At 36.5% G+C, this 16,180-nt stretch overlaps 1 protein-coding gene across 1 annotated transcript in view; it reads right to left on the reverse strand.

The window, feature by feature from the left end:
- Positions 1-6,857: 6,857 nt before the first annotated feature.
- LOC146002391 (phospholipase A2-like) overlaps positions 6,858-16,180 on the reverse strand; it is a 34,481-nt gene continuing 25,158 nt past the window's right edge. The window contains exons 4-5 of the mRNA XM_083140143.1: positions 15,736-15,888; positions 6,858-7,026 (exon numbers count right to left, since the gene is read on the reverse strand). Of these exons, the coding sequence (XP_082996269.1) occupies positions 6,924-7,026; positions 15,736-15,888 (256 nt within the window). The 3' untranslated portion in view covers positions 6,858-6,923. The remainder of the gene's footprint in view (positions 7,027-15,735; positions 15,889-16,180) is intronic.

Consider the following 16,180-nt stretch of genomic DNA (forward strand, 5'->3'; position numbering starts at 1 on the left):
TGTCCGGTTTTCATTGTCCAGCAGTATATATTCTTTCGTATTTCTAGAGATTAAAAATACAAAAATATTTATTACTTATGTAAAATGAATATCTATTTTGTACACCGACAACATTTCGGAAACCACTGTTCCCTTCTTCAGGTCCTATATTTCAGCTATCCGAAAATTGCCATAGCCTCGTCAAATCATACACTCGTCAGGAAAAGGAATTGGTACAATATGGTAAAGGTAAAATATTTGGAAAACGCTAAAACCTTTGCTGCACCCATGCTCACTGTTATTTGTTAAAATAATCACTATAAAACCTTCCACTAAAAAAACAGTGCGAGTTAAAACTTTTAAAAAAAAGAAAAAATATGCCCTCTTATTACACCATTCCTATGTGGTCTGCCTGTGCTTTCCTTATCGTATGGGTGAGATTGCGAGCATGTCGACTCACCCCTCCCCTACTTTGCCCCTACATTTCTCCTCCTCGTTACGTCATTTCAAGATCAAAATTACGTATAACTTGGGCTTCGCGTATTACGTCAGAGGTGATCTGGAATCCAGTTTTCTTGTATTCCCGTTTCTCCCATTTTTTGAGCATCTCAATCCATAGTTCGTCAATATTACCATCTTCTCTGTTAAGCTTATTCTCTTATTTTTACAAATGTACGAGGCCTCATAGACATTCCTCCTAATCAATTTTTCCTCTTCCCTTATTATTTTTGTAATTCGTAAAGTATTTCTCCAAGGTTCTAGGCACTTTCATCCCACATTTGATTCTGTACCCCTTTACTATTTTTTTCCATGTTCTCTGATACTTATCTAAAATATGGGATTCCTACTTACCTAATTTTCCCTTCCTTTTCCCTTTTGTTTTCTCACCCTTCTTTTCCATCCTTGTCCGTTCTCTTGTTGCTATCATTGTAAGCCCCGCGACAGGTTAAGTTTGCAGCAACGTTTCACATATACAGACCGATACATGCGCGCAGAATATAGTTCCGCTGCAATACTGCCGATTTTCTCACTGTCTTTGATATGAACAGCTCTGCGTTTGAAGCAAGACTCGCACGGAAGCTGCTGAGTGCCATTCTCGCGTGGATTAATACATAACCTGCTGTAAACGTAACCTGTCACGGGGCTTAGGTACATAGGAATCCCATATTTTAGAGGAGTGTCAGAGAACGTGGAAAAAAAGGTAAAGGGATACAGAATCAAATGTGGGATGAAATCACCTAGAACCTTGGAGAAATACTTTACGAATTACAAAAATAATAAGGGAAGAGGAAAAATTGATTAGGAGGAATATCTATACATTTGTAAAAATAAGAGAATAAGCTTAACAAAGAAGATGGTTATATAGATGAACTATGGATTGAGATGCTCAAAAAATGGGAGAAACGGGAATACAAGAAAACTGGATTCCAGATCACCTCTGACGTAATACGCGATGCCCAAGTTATACGTAATTTTGATCTTGAAATGACGTAACGAGGAGGAGAAATGTAGGGGCAAAGTAGGGAAGGGGAGAGTCGACACGCCCGCAACCTCACACATATGATAAGGACAGCACAGGCAGACCACATGGGAATGTTGTAATAAGAGGGCATCTTTTCTTTTTTTAAAAAAAGTTTTAACTTGCACTGTTTTTTTAGCAGAAGGTTTTATAGTGATTATTTTAACAAATAACAGTGAGCATGGATTCAGCAAAGGTTTTAGCATTTTCCAAATATTTTACCTTTACCCTATTGTACCAATTCCTTTTCCTGACGAGTGTTTGAATTGACGAGGCTATGGCAATTTTAGGATAGCCGAGATATAGGACCTGAAGAAGGGAACGGTGATTCCCGAAACGTTGTCAGTGTTCACAATAGATACTCATTTTACGTAAGTAATAAATAATAGTGTATTTTTAATCTCTAGAAATACGAAAGAATATATTCGTTAAAAATAATAACAGAAAAGTGAAAAATAACAAAAGTGAGGTCCCTAGTTAGATATTACTTAAACAGCAATAAGAAGATAATAGAAGAATAAATAAGATTATTTGCAAGTGCACCAATTAACCAATTTGACATTGCCTGTTGTTAATTGCTATCTACTAGGGTGGTACCAAGGAATTGATACTTTGTTGGTACTTGAAGAAATATAAAACTATAGATCATTTTTCTGATGGAACCAGTATGTCTATGAATACACTAAAATTGCAGGCACAGTTGGGGATGGCCTTGTGGTAAGGCACCCAACAGGTAACCTCAATTCCCCGTAGTTCACTTTGGTAAGTGCTGCATGAGGGCCAGCTTAGGTCTTGCACCTGAACCTATGCCCATGATAGTCCTTTGTGGGGTCGTGTTGCCCTGTGTTTGTCTTTTACATGTGCCTCGTGCCCCTGTACAACCTCAGCTTTTAACCTAGGTTAAGAGATCTTATCTTTGGAAACAGCAGGGTGTCTACCAGTCTGGAAATCCTGGAAAAATCAGGGAATTTACTTTTTTCTGGAAATGTCGGGGAAATTTCTTATGTTTCTGGAAAAATCTGATTTTTTTTAAGTAGTGCACTAAAAATAGGTTTTTGAACAATGAAAGAAATGACAAGCTAGAAATTTTGTTGTGGACAAATTATAATGTAGAAAATGGGTCATGTTTCGAACTATGTTCAACCAGAACTCTCCTATGTACAATAAGTGGCTACCACTTCCTCATTTGGGAGGGGGGGTTTGGTAGATAATTATTAAGAGTAAAGTAATACATATATTACTCAGTTGTTCCATTGTTATGTGTTATTTATGCAATCATTGTTGTGATTTTTTATATAAAATAATTATTTGTCCGTCATTAGTCAATACTTGCTTCCCTTTCCCTACCCAACAGCCATTTACTGTTGAGTTTCCCTTCTCATTGTGAAGTCAATATTCTAAAACTTGGTGTAGTGGGATTCTAAATGTGTGTCTAGCTAAAATATTGTGATCTTCCAAACATGTTATTGCCTTAATGATTTGATCTGAAATTTTTTGCTTCTTCGTCTGGAAAAGTCAGGGAATTGAGTTTTTTCAAAATGGTAGATGCCCTGATGAGGAAATGTTTAAAGGGCATCTTTAATTTTCTTGTTAGGAGCTTGTTTTTTTTTTTTTAGTTAAGGGCATTAACCCCATATTGTGTGTTGGTTAAAAATAGTCTATATGAGTCATTCCATACCAAATCAACACAGATATGTGCAATTTTTAACCTGACCATCTCCGATTTTTATGAAATTTGGGGAGTTGAAACTATGCATAGAACTTAGTAACTATGAAAATTTTTAGTCTCGTGCGTCTTGTAATTGTTAAATTATTCAAGGTCAAAGTTTGCAGAAATTGCCTTTTTTGAGTCCGCTTAGCTATACTAAATCTGCTGTAACTCCGCCCCTATTTCGCCTAGGAAGCTCAAATAAAGCTTATTGTACAGGGAATTGGCTAAGCTTTCCAGTGACATATAACAAGCCTACCTTTGGATAAAAATATAATTTTGTCACGTGACCTTGACTTTTGACCTTGAATATCTCAAAACATGTCATCACCAAAAATCGTGAAAAAAATATATTTGGTCCCTCATACCATACTCTAAAACATACCAAAAAATCATTTTGGGACTGCAATGGGATCAGAAGATACAAAATAATATGTGTAACTATGTGACTGATAAAAGCCCCATTACATGAACTATGAAGAGTCAAATGTCCCTTAACACCTCCTACAAAATGTGAAGGAGTTATCCTGGGTATAATTGGTCATGAAAGAAATAGGTTAGGCACAAAGAGATCCCTAGCCGTGTGTGTCAAGCGCAGATCCGGCATATTGTTGACCGCCATATTGAATTCAACGCAAAATTTCAAAGGAAAGGGGGGTGATGTGATATATCAAATGAGGCTAGAATTTCACGAGAAATGAAGTGACGAAGGTTTATCCAACATATATTTAACTAGCAAAAATTTATTACTGCATGCTTGTAACCATTTTCTCCTTTTCGAGGTGTTAAAAACAAAGCATTGGAATGCTCCTAACGTGTTAGGAACTCATCGAGATCACGCTGACATCTTGGGAGAGAAAGAAGTATACGCACCATTGCATATGATTTTAATCAGCTACATTCACCAAATAGTTGAATAGTGAAGAATATTGGGAAAAGTATCTCAAACAATTACGTGACACTTCCTTCGGAATGAAAAATTCTTCAGTGACGAGGCAAATTTTTATGTTCACGGTGAAGTTAATAAAAATAATATGCAATACCTGTGATTTGCTCAGTCGAATCGTTGTTGCTGGTAAGCTAATTATGTGGTATAATGTATGGCGAACGGAAATGGTTGGTCCATATTCAACAACGGAACCTTAAATGGGAGGGCTACTTGGATTTGTTAAGTGAACAGGTTTTTTCACCCTTGCTTACGGGATATGGCACTTTTCGAGAGTTTTGAAACAGGACAGAGTGTGACCACACTATGTGGACATTTTCGCAATTTCTTCATGGTAATTTTCTAGGTAGATTGATGGGCACACGGGGATCTATTAAAAGGACTGCACAAACCCCAGATCTAACATCTTAAGAGGACTTTTACCTTCAGAAACATTTGAAGAGAATGGTGCATGCACTAAAAGTCCCTGATATTGACCATCTGAGAGAAGGCATAGTTGCTGCTTGCGATGTTGTTGCACATGATACATTACCAAATGTTCTATGCGAGTGTGAGAGACGTCAACGAGTGTGCTCACAGGAACATTGACAACATTATAATGTGCATATATCGTAAGTGAAAGATATGTGTATAACTTTTTGCTGGCGTAAGATACGTTGGAAAATCCTTCGTCACTTCATTTCTCGTGAAAATCCTTCGTCACTTCATTTCTCATGAAATTCTAGCCTCATTTGATATATCACATCACCCCCTTTCCTTTGAAATTTTTGCGTTGAATTCAATATGGCGGTCAACAATATGCCGGACCTGCGCTTGACACACACGGCTAGGGATCTCCCTGTGCCTAACCTATTTCTTTCATGACCAATTATACCCAGGATAACTCCTTCACATTTTGTAGGGGGTGTTAAGGGACATTTGACTCTTCATAGTTCATGTAATGGGGCTTTTATCAGTCACATAGTTACACATATTATTTTGTATCTTCTGATCCCATTGCAGTCCCAAAATGATTTTTTGGTATGTTTTAGAGTATGGTATGAGGGACCAAATATATTTTTTTCACGAATTTTGGTGATGACATGTTTTGAGATATTCAAGGTCAAAAGACAAGGTCACGTGACAAAATTATATTTTTATCCAAAGGTAGGCTTGTTATATATCACTGGAAAGCTTATTCAATTCCCTGTACAATAAGCTTTATTTGAGCTTCCTAGGCAAAATAGGGGCGGAGTTACAGCAGATTTAGTATACCTAAGCGGGCTCAAAAAAGGCAATTTATGCTAACTTTGACCTTGAATAATATAACAATTACAAGACGCACGAAACTAAAAATTATTATACTTACTAAGTTCGATGCATAGTTTCAACTCCCCAAATTTCATGAAAATCGGAGATGGTCAGGTCAAAGGCTGTGTTGATTTCGCATGGAATGACTCATATGCTTATATGCCCATACTATCAAAAGCAATCAATGAAGCATGCACAGTTGTTGTATGAATATAAACAAACAAGTAAAACAGAAACATTCATTACTCTACTTTTTATCCTCCATGACAACAAGATGTAATTAGTCATCAATAGGACAGCCAATACCACTGTTAACCATTTCCGGACGAGCGATGGGCATCGTACAGTTACTGTCCAATAAGAAGAGCAACGGGCATAGCCTCCATTGTGAACGAACAACAGGCTATAATTACACCACATCTCTTGTGCACGTGTGTGGTAACCCACCTCTTTCAAATTTCAACTGCTAGATGTTACGTTTTCTTCGTTGCTGAATTTTACTTGCATTCGTGTTGAATTAAGGTGCACTTTTGTTTATACACTTCAGAATAGCATTTAATAATTTAAAACCACACTGCGGAAATTTCTTGTGATGTTGCCACTTTGAATTAAACAGCTAGTGTTGATTTGGATCCTAATAGAAAATTTTTGCATTATTTTCGTGAATTAATTTTACTGTACCTATTCAAAATGTTTTCAGTAACTTTTATACAATGTTATAATTTCGTTTTACTTTCAAAAAAATTGTTACAGAAAAAATCATAAATGTGAGAAAATTTGCACAAAATATAATATATACAGTGCCTTGTTTGATCAAGTCACCTGCGGAGAATGGTGGTTAGTACAGCAGTAAGTAAGATCGTGTCTGCCGGCAAAGAGGATGCAATATCCGTGTAACTGGAGCCACTAGCTATGTAATGAAAGAAGCTCGAACAATTGCATTGACAGTTACAATTAAAATGAGAACATACTTTGTTACGATGTGTTGGGAATGATGTCCTCCTGCATCTGCACATTTACGGCATTTTTAAAGGAAATTTTCACTAACACTTATCAGTTCCTCTTCCATTCCCTCTTGATAATTTATTTCAATTCTTCTAATGTATGGTTTCAGGTTTGAAAGCTTGGTAGCTCGCCATGCAGACGTCACGAAAATGTCTGTTCTGTTTCTTGTGCAAGGCACCAGAGGGATTTTTAATTTTTATAACAGTAATTATTTTATAATAATAATCATAAGCATGATAATAATAGTAATTATTATCGTTATTACTTCTACTATTCAAATTTTATCAATGGCTTGACCCCCTCCCCTCCCCTTAGAAAAATTTCTGGCAATACCTAGTCCTTGCCATTATATTTCCAGCACTTTTAAGATTATAAATTTCAAATTAACCATTTGAAAGGAAAAAACATAATTTACTTGACTTTTTATTTCATCAACTTACATAATAGATACAGAAATTTTACAATTATTTTTGGTCTCACAGTAAAGATGGAAAAAAATAAGGGTTGTCAAAGAACTTATATTCTTTTGGTAAATGTCTATTATACTTATATGCCACACATCTTTTGTAAAATAGCATTCTGAAAGAAACATGCAAAGTGCAAATTAGATAGGAGTGAAGGAAGATTAGACTAGAGAAAACTGTACAAAATAATACAGGGTGGCTCCAAAGGAAAGGTAACCGAAACATAACGTAACGAAAATTATTCGGTTACCTTTTTTGTGGGCCACCCTGTATAATATATATATATATGTATATGTATATGTATAATTTTAAGAAGAACAGAAAAAATCGATGACATAAATCTATGTATATATCTGGTGGCATGTCCAATGAGGAATTACCTAGGCTTCCTAAAATCAACTTGGGGAAAGGTGTTTAAAATGTAGCACTAACTATTAAGGAAAATGATCTCTCTTTAAAATGAAAAAAAAAGGCTTCCATGATGGCTAAAGTTTACCCTGTCTCCATGTAATCAGGGGGATGCAGGTTTGATACCTGGTTGAGACATATGGTGGCTCGAATCTCACTTTAAACTCTAGATCCAGTCTCGATTAGTGTATCTGTGCATAAATTGGAACTAAAACAAGTTTGTCCCACTATTCTCTACACACACCTCTACACATTTCATTCCTTTTAGCAACTCTTTTATGATTCTTTAATGATAGAACAGTTCCATTATAACTTTGACTGTATGGGATGGGATCTACAACAATGTCACAGAAAGACCATAACAGTATTTCATTTCTACCCCTCTCTTGCAGGAAACAAATGATTTGCGCCAACTACCTTCAATCAATTCGGACAATCTCATCACGGAAGGTTCTGGAGTCCCAGCTTGATCAGGGTTGTCTCGTTTGTCCGCCATCAGTTTATTTAATCATCATTCATCCTCATCTTCGCGATTAGCCTAAAAGATACTGAAGTGCATTGTAAAATAAGAAAAAATGCAAATATTTTCCATTCCAAAATCTGAAACCTTTGTGAGGTATAGAAGTGGTGTTCTAGAGCCAACTCTTCCATTAGTTGCACCATAATATCTGCTTCAGGTACTAAATACTCCATAAGCATAGTGTGAGACCAGTGAGGAGGAGTCAATTAGAATGTGCCACATTGATCAAGTTTTTTACAACTGAACGTCATCTACAAGTTTGTATTTATCACTTTTGTGAAAGTAATCCAAGTCAAGGTTTTCATTCAAGAAATATATCTATTTACAAGTCAAACTGACAGCCAATTGGAAGTTCCATGTAACCACATGGAATAGAAATGGATTGCCACACTTGATAATGAAGTCGAGAAAGGATGCTACAATATTACTGAAAGCTAACAAGACTAAAAACAATAAAGAAGAAAACAAAAATGATTCAGCAAAGGTAATAATAATAATAATTATATAAAATCTGCCAATTGTGGAAATTGAGTAAAAATATGTAGCTCAATTTGGACATAACACTCAATTCCCTAGCTATATGACATCTATCTACCACTTAGTCACTGTTGAGCTCTAGCCTCATCATTCTTTCCTCTGTTAGGCACATAGGTGACAAGTCTCGCACATTAATATTCATTGTGAGATTGCAATACTGTGATCCACACTGCTTTTGTGTAGCTGAACACCCTTTCTTTGCCTTTGCTCTAAGCTGTATGTGTACGAGGGCCACTATTTATATTTTGAGCCTTGGCAACACTGATTGAAGTTAGGCGCGATTTGATGTTTGCACGGAATCATCTGGCATTATTGACCATAACGTACTTCAAATGTTTTGTCAATAGCTTGATTTGTGTTGTTTATGTTGCCTTGGAGATTGCGCGACAGCAATAAAATGGAATTAACTCGTGAACATTTTCGTGTGATGATTTTTTACGATTTTCGACGTGGATTATCAAGACAAGAGTGCATCGATCAACTTACTTCCACATTTGGCGATGAAGCCCCATCCTTTGCCACTGTGAAACGCTGGTATAACGAATTTAATCGTGGCCGTCATTCGCTCACCGACGAGATTCGCGAAGGTCGTCCAAAATCAGTTGTTGTTCAAGAAAACATTGATGCTGTGCAAAACCTAATACTGCAAGATCGTCATGTGACATACTGTGAGATTGAGGCAACCATAGGCATTAGTTCCACCAGCATATATAAAATATTACATGATCATTTAGCTGTGAGAAAGGTATGTTCTAGTTGGATCCCACACAATTTGACAAAAACTCAAAAAGATGCTCGCGTCAATTAGTGCAAACAAATGCTCAATAAATACAATCGAGGTGCTTCAAAAGACGTATATAAGATTGTAACAGGTGACGAATCATGGATATATGCATATGAGCCGGAACGTAAACAGCAGTCGACTGTATGGGTGTTTCAAAATGAACCCAATCCAACAAAAGTTGTTCGCGCTCGAAGCACATCGAAACAAATGGTCGCCTGTTTTTTCGGGAAAACTGGTCATGTGGCAACTGTGCCTTTAGAGGAACGTAGAACGGTCAACTCTGAATGGTACACAACAATTTGTTTGCCAGAGGTCTTCGGTCAAATACGGAAAACAAACAAATGCCGCCGGATCATTCTTCATCAAGACAATGCCAGCTGTCACATATCTCGTCTAACAACAGACTTTATGAACAGTCAAAAAATCGAATTGATGGGTCATCCGCCGTACAGTCCTGATTTGGTACCCAATGACTTCTTCTTGTTCCCGAATGTCAAGAATAAATTGCGTGGACAATGATTTTCGTCGGCGGAAGATGCCGTTGATGCGTTCAAAAACCATATTATGGAGGTGTCTCAAGAAGATTGGAAAAACTGCTTTGACAAATGATTCGAACGAATGCAAAAGTGTATTGACCATAAAGGAGAATACTTCGAAAAACAATAAAGCAGTTTTCAATGCCAAATTCCTGTTTTTTTCTTGTTAGGCTCAAAATATAAATAGTGACCCTCGTATGGATAGTCCAAGGACTCCCTTCTTGTAAATTTTGAGCAAATACCCCCAGGCATATGTTGGCATTTCCCTTCCATCATGTAGTGTTGCAACTAGGGGTGGTCAAATCCAGATAAAATTTTATCTGGATATCAGATAATTTCCATCCAGATTTCAAATATCTGGATATTGGATGTTCTGATATCCAGATATCTGAATTGTCCAGATTATCCAGTATTTGGATTATCCAAATAATGTGGATACTCAGATTATCCTAAATGTCCGGATATCCAAATGTGTGCATTATCAGTTTTTTTGTTCACTTATTTGACAGTCTATGCACATATACTTTTATTCGCCATTTTCGTATTTCACGATACGTATTTTCCACAAAACCTTCATCAAATCTGTTCTATCCGAGATTATCTCGATATACAAATTATCCAAATTGGATTATCCTGATGTGTGAATTATCTGGATATTTAGATTATCCAGATATCCAAATTGTCTGGATATTCAGATTATCCACATATCCAAATTTTCCAGATATTTAGTATTTGGATATCCAGATTATCTGTTGCATCCAAAATGGATATTGGATTATTTGAAATCTGGATATTTGTTATCTGGATTTTGTGGCCATCTGTTTTTTGGAACCTGTTCCGTTTGAGAACATACGACAAGTCGAGAACAACCAACACATCATTGCAAATTGCAGGAGTTTTTTCTTAAGAAAGGGCAGGGGTGCCCATCCCTCCCAAGGCCAATGGTGCAATCCCCCCCAAAATCATGTCATGCGCCCCCCTCCAAATCATATCATTCGTGACCTCAAACCACATCATAATCCCCACAGAGTATTTAATTACGACAGCGTGTGTACCGAAAGTAACTTTTCTCTCAGCTTTACTGAACACACTTGATTTGCCCCTCCTCCATAAACAGGGGTGCTCACCACTCAAGACCGCCCCTATAATTGTTCATCATAATCTCCACAAAATATTTTTGTTGAATACATAATAAATTATGTTTATTTGAATGAAATACCATGTTAAACTGTCCATATTTTTATATTGTTCGATTTTCGTAAAAACTTAAAGCTAGCACATTGATTGGTTAAATGTAGTAAATTAAATTATGTAAATATGTATATAAATAGTGTTTGTGAGTGGGTTTATAAAACTCACAATTTGAGTAACACAAGTTGTTCCACAACTTAAGATAAAGATAGAAAATTCAACCTTGGAAAACCAAATAACAAGCTCCAGCCACACGAATGTCTCTGTATAGCGAGACATTACAGAAACCTAGCTGGAAATTCTTCACCTCAGGGCAATACCATAATATGGGTTTTTCAAAGAACTTATCCCCTCCACCCCCCACACTTGAGAGATTAGGAGATCTGGCAGGCCATAGTCCTTATGAAATAACCTTGTCGCCAAAAACTTCCCTCAGACAAACACGCAATGCAGTAGGGAAAGGGAAGAGGAAGAATAGGAGGTAGGAGAGGGGAGTATAAGTACGCAAGAATTGAACAACAAGGTGCAACAATATACACAAACAAACATTTGTGTAAGGTACTAAATGCGCAGATCACTATATTGTAACATTTTTCATATTTGTGCTCGGGACCGGTTTTAAAATGTACGCACTGTACTATCACTGTGAGCAAAACTACAACTATTGATATTACTCTGTTTATAACTTACATACTATTAAGATTTGATGCATAAAAACTGTGAGACTGGCAACTACATTGCGCACTTTTAATTCAAACCGCAAGGGAATGCGAAAAAGCCTCAAAAATCGGAATTAACCAAAATATGCATTATTAAAGAAAATAAAAAAATGAAATCTACTCTACTACAGTATAAACAAAAATAATGAACATGCATGAACTTTACAGCAAAATTAGCTATACTTTGTGCATAGTCCTCTAGTGCAAGGGAAAAAAAAATCTTCCCACAATAGTAATTAAGATATGGAAAACATGTTTAAATAAATACAATGTATTAACACACAAAATCACACACACATGCAACAACATTATCTACCTGTTCTAACTTAAAAGAAATTCATGATTTTTGTTTATTTTTACACAGGTAACAAAATCTTCAATTTCATTCATTGTGTGAAACAAGTCATCACTAGACCTCGGATTTTAAGTTTTTAACCTAGTTTTTCCTTTACAGGTATGCAAGAAATAATAAGGTATGTCAGTGTTTCGTTAAAAAATGCAACAACTGATGAAGTTTTATAGTGCCAAAAAACTATTTTGCTTGTTAAAACCTATGTTAGGTTTAAGCACCTAAATCAAGCCTTTTTTAAGGTTTTTATATATTATTAAAGGTTTTACAGGACTTTCATGTCACACAGAGACATTTGCTTTCTGTGGTCACAAAAAAATTCAATGACGAATGTGTTTGAAACATACTCTCTGTTGATTTCCTTTCCTCCAACTCCATGGTGACTTTTCAAAGCTCTAAACAAAGTAAAATGTCTGGTGCCACTGTTACCTGTACAATCCAAAGTAGTCTGATCTGTGTGGTCTTGGTCACTTTCGCATCACTTCGGTACTTTCACTTCTTGCAAACTAACATTTCAACATTGGAGTTTGCACCACTGACTATGTTTTTGTTGAAAGATTGTTTTCCTCATACAAGATGATCCTCATAGACAAAATTGTGGATTACCTAATCAGCATTTTTCAGGAATTTTGAACTATTCTAAGTTTTTTTTAACCTACTTCAGGATTTTTCGAGCCTAACAAGATTTTTAGGACCTATTTTAGGATTTTTAGAACCTATTTTTTTGGATTTTTAGAACCTATTTTAGGATTTTTAGAGCCTATTTTAGGATTTTTAGAACCTATTTCAGGATTTTTAGAGCCTATTTTAGGATTTTTAGAACCTATTTCAGGATTTTTAGAGCCTATTTTAGGATTTTTAGAGCCTATTTTAGGATTTTTAGAGCCTATTTTAGGATTTTTAGAACCTATTTTAGGATTTTTAGAACCTATTTCAGGATTTTTAGAGCCTATTTTAGGAACCTAAAAGCACACTTTTTAGAACCTAAAAATCCGAGGTCTAGTCATCACTAACTAACACTAAGCACAACCAGGGTTGTTAAAAGTTCAGAAACCCTTAAATTCTAATGGGTTCTGTTCTTTTGGGTTCCATAACAGTACTGGAATATTTCTTCTCGCACAATTTAAATTCGGTCCAAGTTGCGTATTGTTACATTTCAATACGGAACTTGGACTGTATCTAAATTTATTCGGAAGAAAGATTCCTGGACCTTATTTAACTTGATCCGGAAAAAAAGGTTCCTGGACCTAATTGAAATACTATACAGATAAAAAGGTTCTTTACAGTCCAGAACCCATTTACGAGGGCCGCACTGAAAGTTTCAGGAATCAGGTACTGGCAACTATGCAATCTGTTAGATTTTGTTATATTTCTATACTGTGATATTTGTCGTCTGTAAATACAAGGACTGATGTAACACGGATTCTTTTTCGGTTCAGGATAGTAGTTTGAGGTGAGGTGTTTGTAAAAAAATGGAATTAACAAGAGAGAACTTATGTGCCATGATTTATTATGATTTTCGGCAAGTTTTAACACAGCAACAGTGTGTTACTCGAATGATCGAAACTTTTCACGAAGATGCCCCATCCAAGACGACAATTTATCGCTGGTTTCAAGAATTCAGATGCGGCCGGGTTAGTCTTAGTGATGAAATTCGTGAAGGCCGCCCATCGACAGCCATTTTGCCAGAAAACATTGATGTAGTTCGTGAAATAATCAACAGTGATCGACACGTGACTTGTCGCGAAATTCAGGGTTCCTTAGGTATTAGCATGAGTCAAATACAAACAATTTTGCACAATAATTTAGGTGTGAAAAAGCTTTGTGCCCGTTGGATCCCACACAATTTAAAAAAAGCACAAAAAGACGACCGTGTGAAGTGGCTATGATCAAACGGTTCAAGTCGCGATCATCAAATCTTATGTTTAACATCGTCACAGGCGATGAATCATGGATTTACTATTTTGAACCTGAAGCAAAGCGACAATCTGCTGTGTGGGTGTTCCAGGATGAGCCTAAACCAACGATAATTGTTCGTGCATGCAGTGTGTCGAAAAAAATGGTTGTCTCTTTTTTCGGTAAATCAGGTCGCCTTGCGATTGTTGCACTAGAGAATCGCAGAACAGTCAATGCAGAATGGTATACCACAATTTGCCTGCCACAAGTACTCCACGTGCTCAGAACTTCAAACCCCAATCGTCGAATCATTCTGCATCACGACAATGCCAGCTCGCACACAGCATCTGACACAAGGAACTTTCTGGATCATGAAGAAGTTGAACTCATGACTCATCTAGCTTATTCACCTGACTTAGCCCAATGTGTTTCTTTTTTGTTCCCAACAATCAAGAACAAGTTGCGTGGTCAGCGATTTTTCACTCCCGAAGAGGCTATCGAAGCATACGAAATGCATGTCTCGCAGGTACCAACTTCAGACTGGCATAACTGTTTCAACAATTGGTTCCATCGCATGAAACAATGCATTGCTGTAAAGGGTGAATATTTTGAAAAGCAATAAAAAAATTATGTACTTTCATTCTTCTTCTTTATGTCATTTTCCCGAAACTTTCAGTGCAGCCCTCGTACGCTTGCTGATTTTCTCTCCTGGGACCGGAATTGAATGTATTTAAAATTCCTGGAACTTTAACAACCCTGAGCACAGCTAACAACTGAGGACAGAGAAGAAGACTTTCACAAATCATTGACTAGTAGGGGGATGTGGTTCAAAGACGAACACTCCACACAAAAGGGGTGGCAAATCCAACGTTATTGAAGAGAGGACGGAGGCTGCATACCAGCAAACAGATAGATAGGATAGCTGCCTTTGAATTATCCAAATAACAGTTTCCAAAATTTGAATTGCAAATGAATTTTTAACACTGGTTTTAATAGGAATTTCAAGGGGAATAATCGTCTGTTCGAATTACCCAATACTTTGAATTGAAGGATGCAGGTGAAAAAATGGTAAGTCACATTTTGGTAATTTTTTAGTTACAAAGTAAAATGTTCCATCCTTCAGTTTTCGAGTGAAATTGCCATGTCATACAATTTGCATTGGACTCGGTGAAGCGTTCTGAAATTGTTAAACACAACACGAAAACAATTTACAGTATATTCTTGAAGTTTTCCTGGCGGCGAATGATGAAGTAGTTCTCTCGAGATATCAGCCAGGTGATTTCTGGATAGGCTTTCGAGCTTTCGAGAGCTAACGTCACTCTCAATCCCTGAAGATGAGAGTGACGTTAGCTGTCGAAAGCTTATCCAGAAATCACCTGGCTGATATCCTGAGAGAACTTCTTCATCAATTTACAGTATAGCTTCTAATAATCTTTTTTTTTTAATTGAAGTCAGAAATGACCAAAATGTCACTTACCGTGTTTTACACCCGAGCCCTTTAATTATCCAAGTTCAAATTGAAAAAAGTCCACGGTATTATCAATTAGCATAGGCTAATTGGAAAACAACTGGGGTGCCAGGTGATATTTTGAGAAAACAATAGAATAATTGTCAATCTAATGCATAAAAAAATCTTGATTGAGTAGCAGTAAAATGTAAACGTAGCTTCAAAGGCAGGCCATGAAAAGTTTTGCACCTTTCATCATCGGGAAACTAGTACATGTAAACTATTGTTATATGAAATAGCGCATTCTTGCTAATGAAGAAGAATCTTGGGGTTAATTAGGAAAATTGTTGAATGTGAAGAAGTGGTTAACTTTGGTTCAGGTTGATCGTGCTTCATTAAAAATCTGATTAATGGGCCTTTGCCCTCATGCAACATACCTTGAATATTTGATGCATTGCTTTACGGGATAGTGTTTCTGAAAACACGTTGGTTGCATTGTGTTGAAGTAGAGCTGCCCAACGAAGTTTGATGCCAGTGAGTTGTCACTTTTTAAGCACTTGTATAAATTGTTATCACATTCACAGAGTACTCTGTAATAGAGAAATAAATGAAAATGCAGAGATACATAAATGATCATTTGCAGTGGCAGATACAAAAAGTTTCAAGGGAGGAGCCCCAAGAGTTAAAGCTCTCACCTGATTGATCCTCATCGGTCGAAAAAATATATTTCATTCGTATTTTTAAATTGTTTTTGCAGCTCGTTTTTAATGTACAAATACCTAAAATATTCTTTTATTCAGGGACTGGTACCCCAAGGATAAATGTCACCGCACACCACTGAATCCAACCTGGTTAATTCTTTCCCTGCAAGCAAAGGGAAGT

Source organism: Lepisma saccharinum, chromosome 18 (assembly GCF_977018435.1).
Source record: "Lepisma saccharinum chromosome 18, izLepSacc3.1, whole genome shotgun sequence".
In the NCBI taxonomy this organism is placed as follows: Eukaryota; Metazoa; Arthropoda; class Insecta; order Zygentoma; family Lepismatidae; genus Lepisma; species Lepisma saccharinum.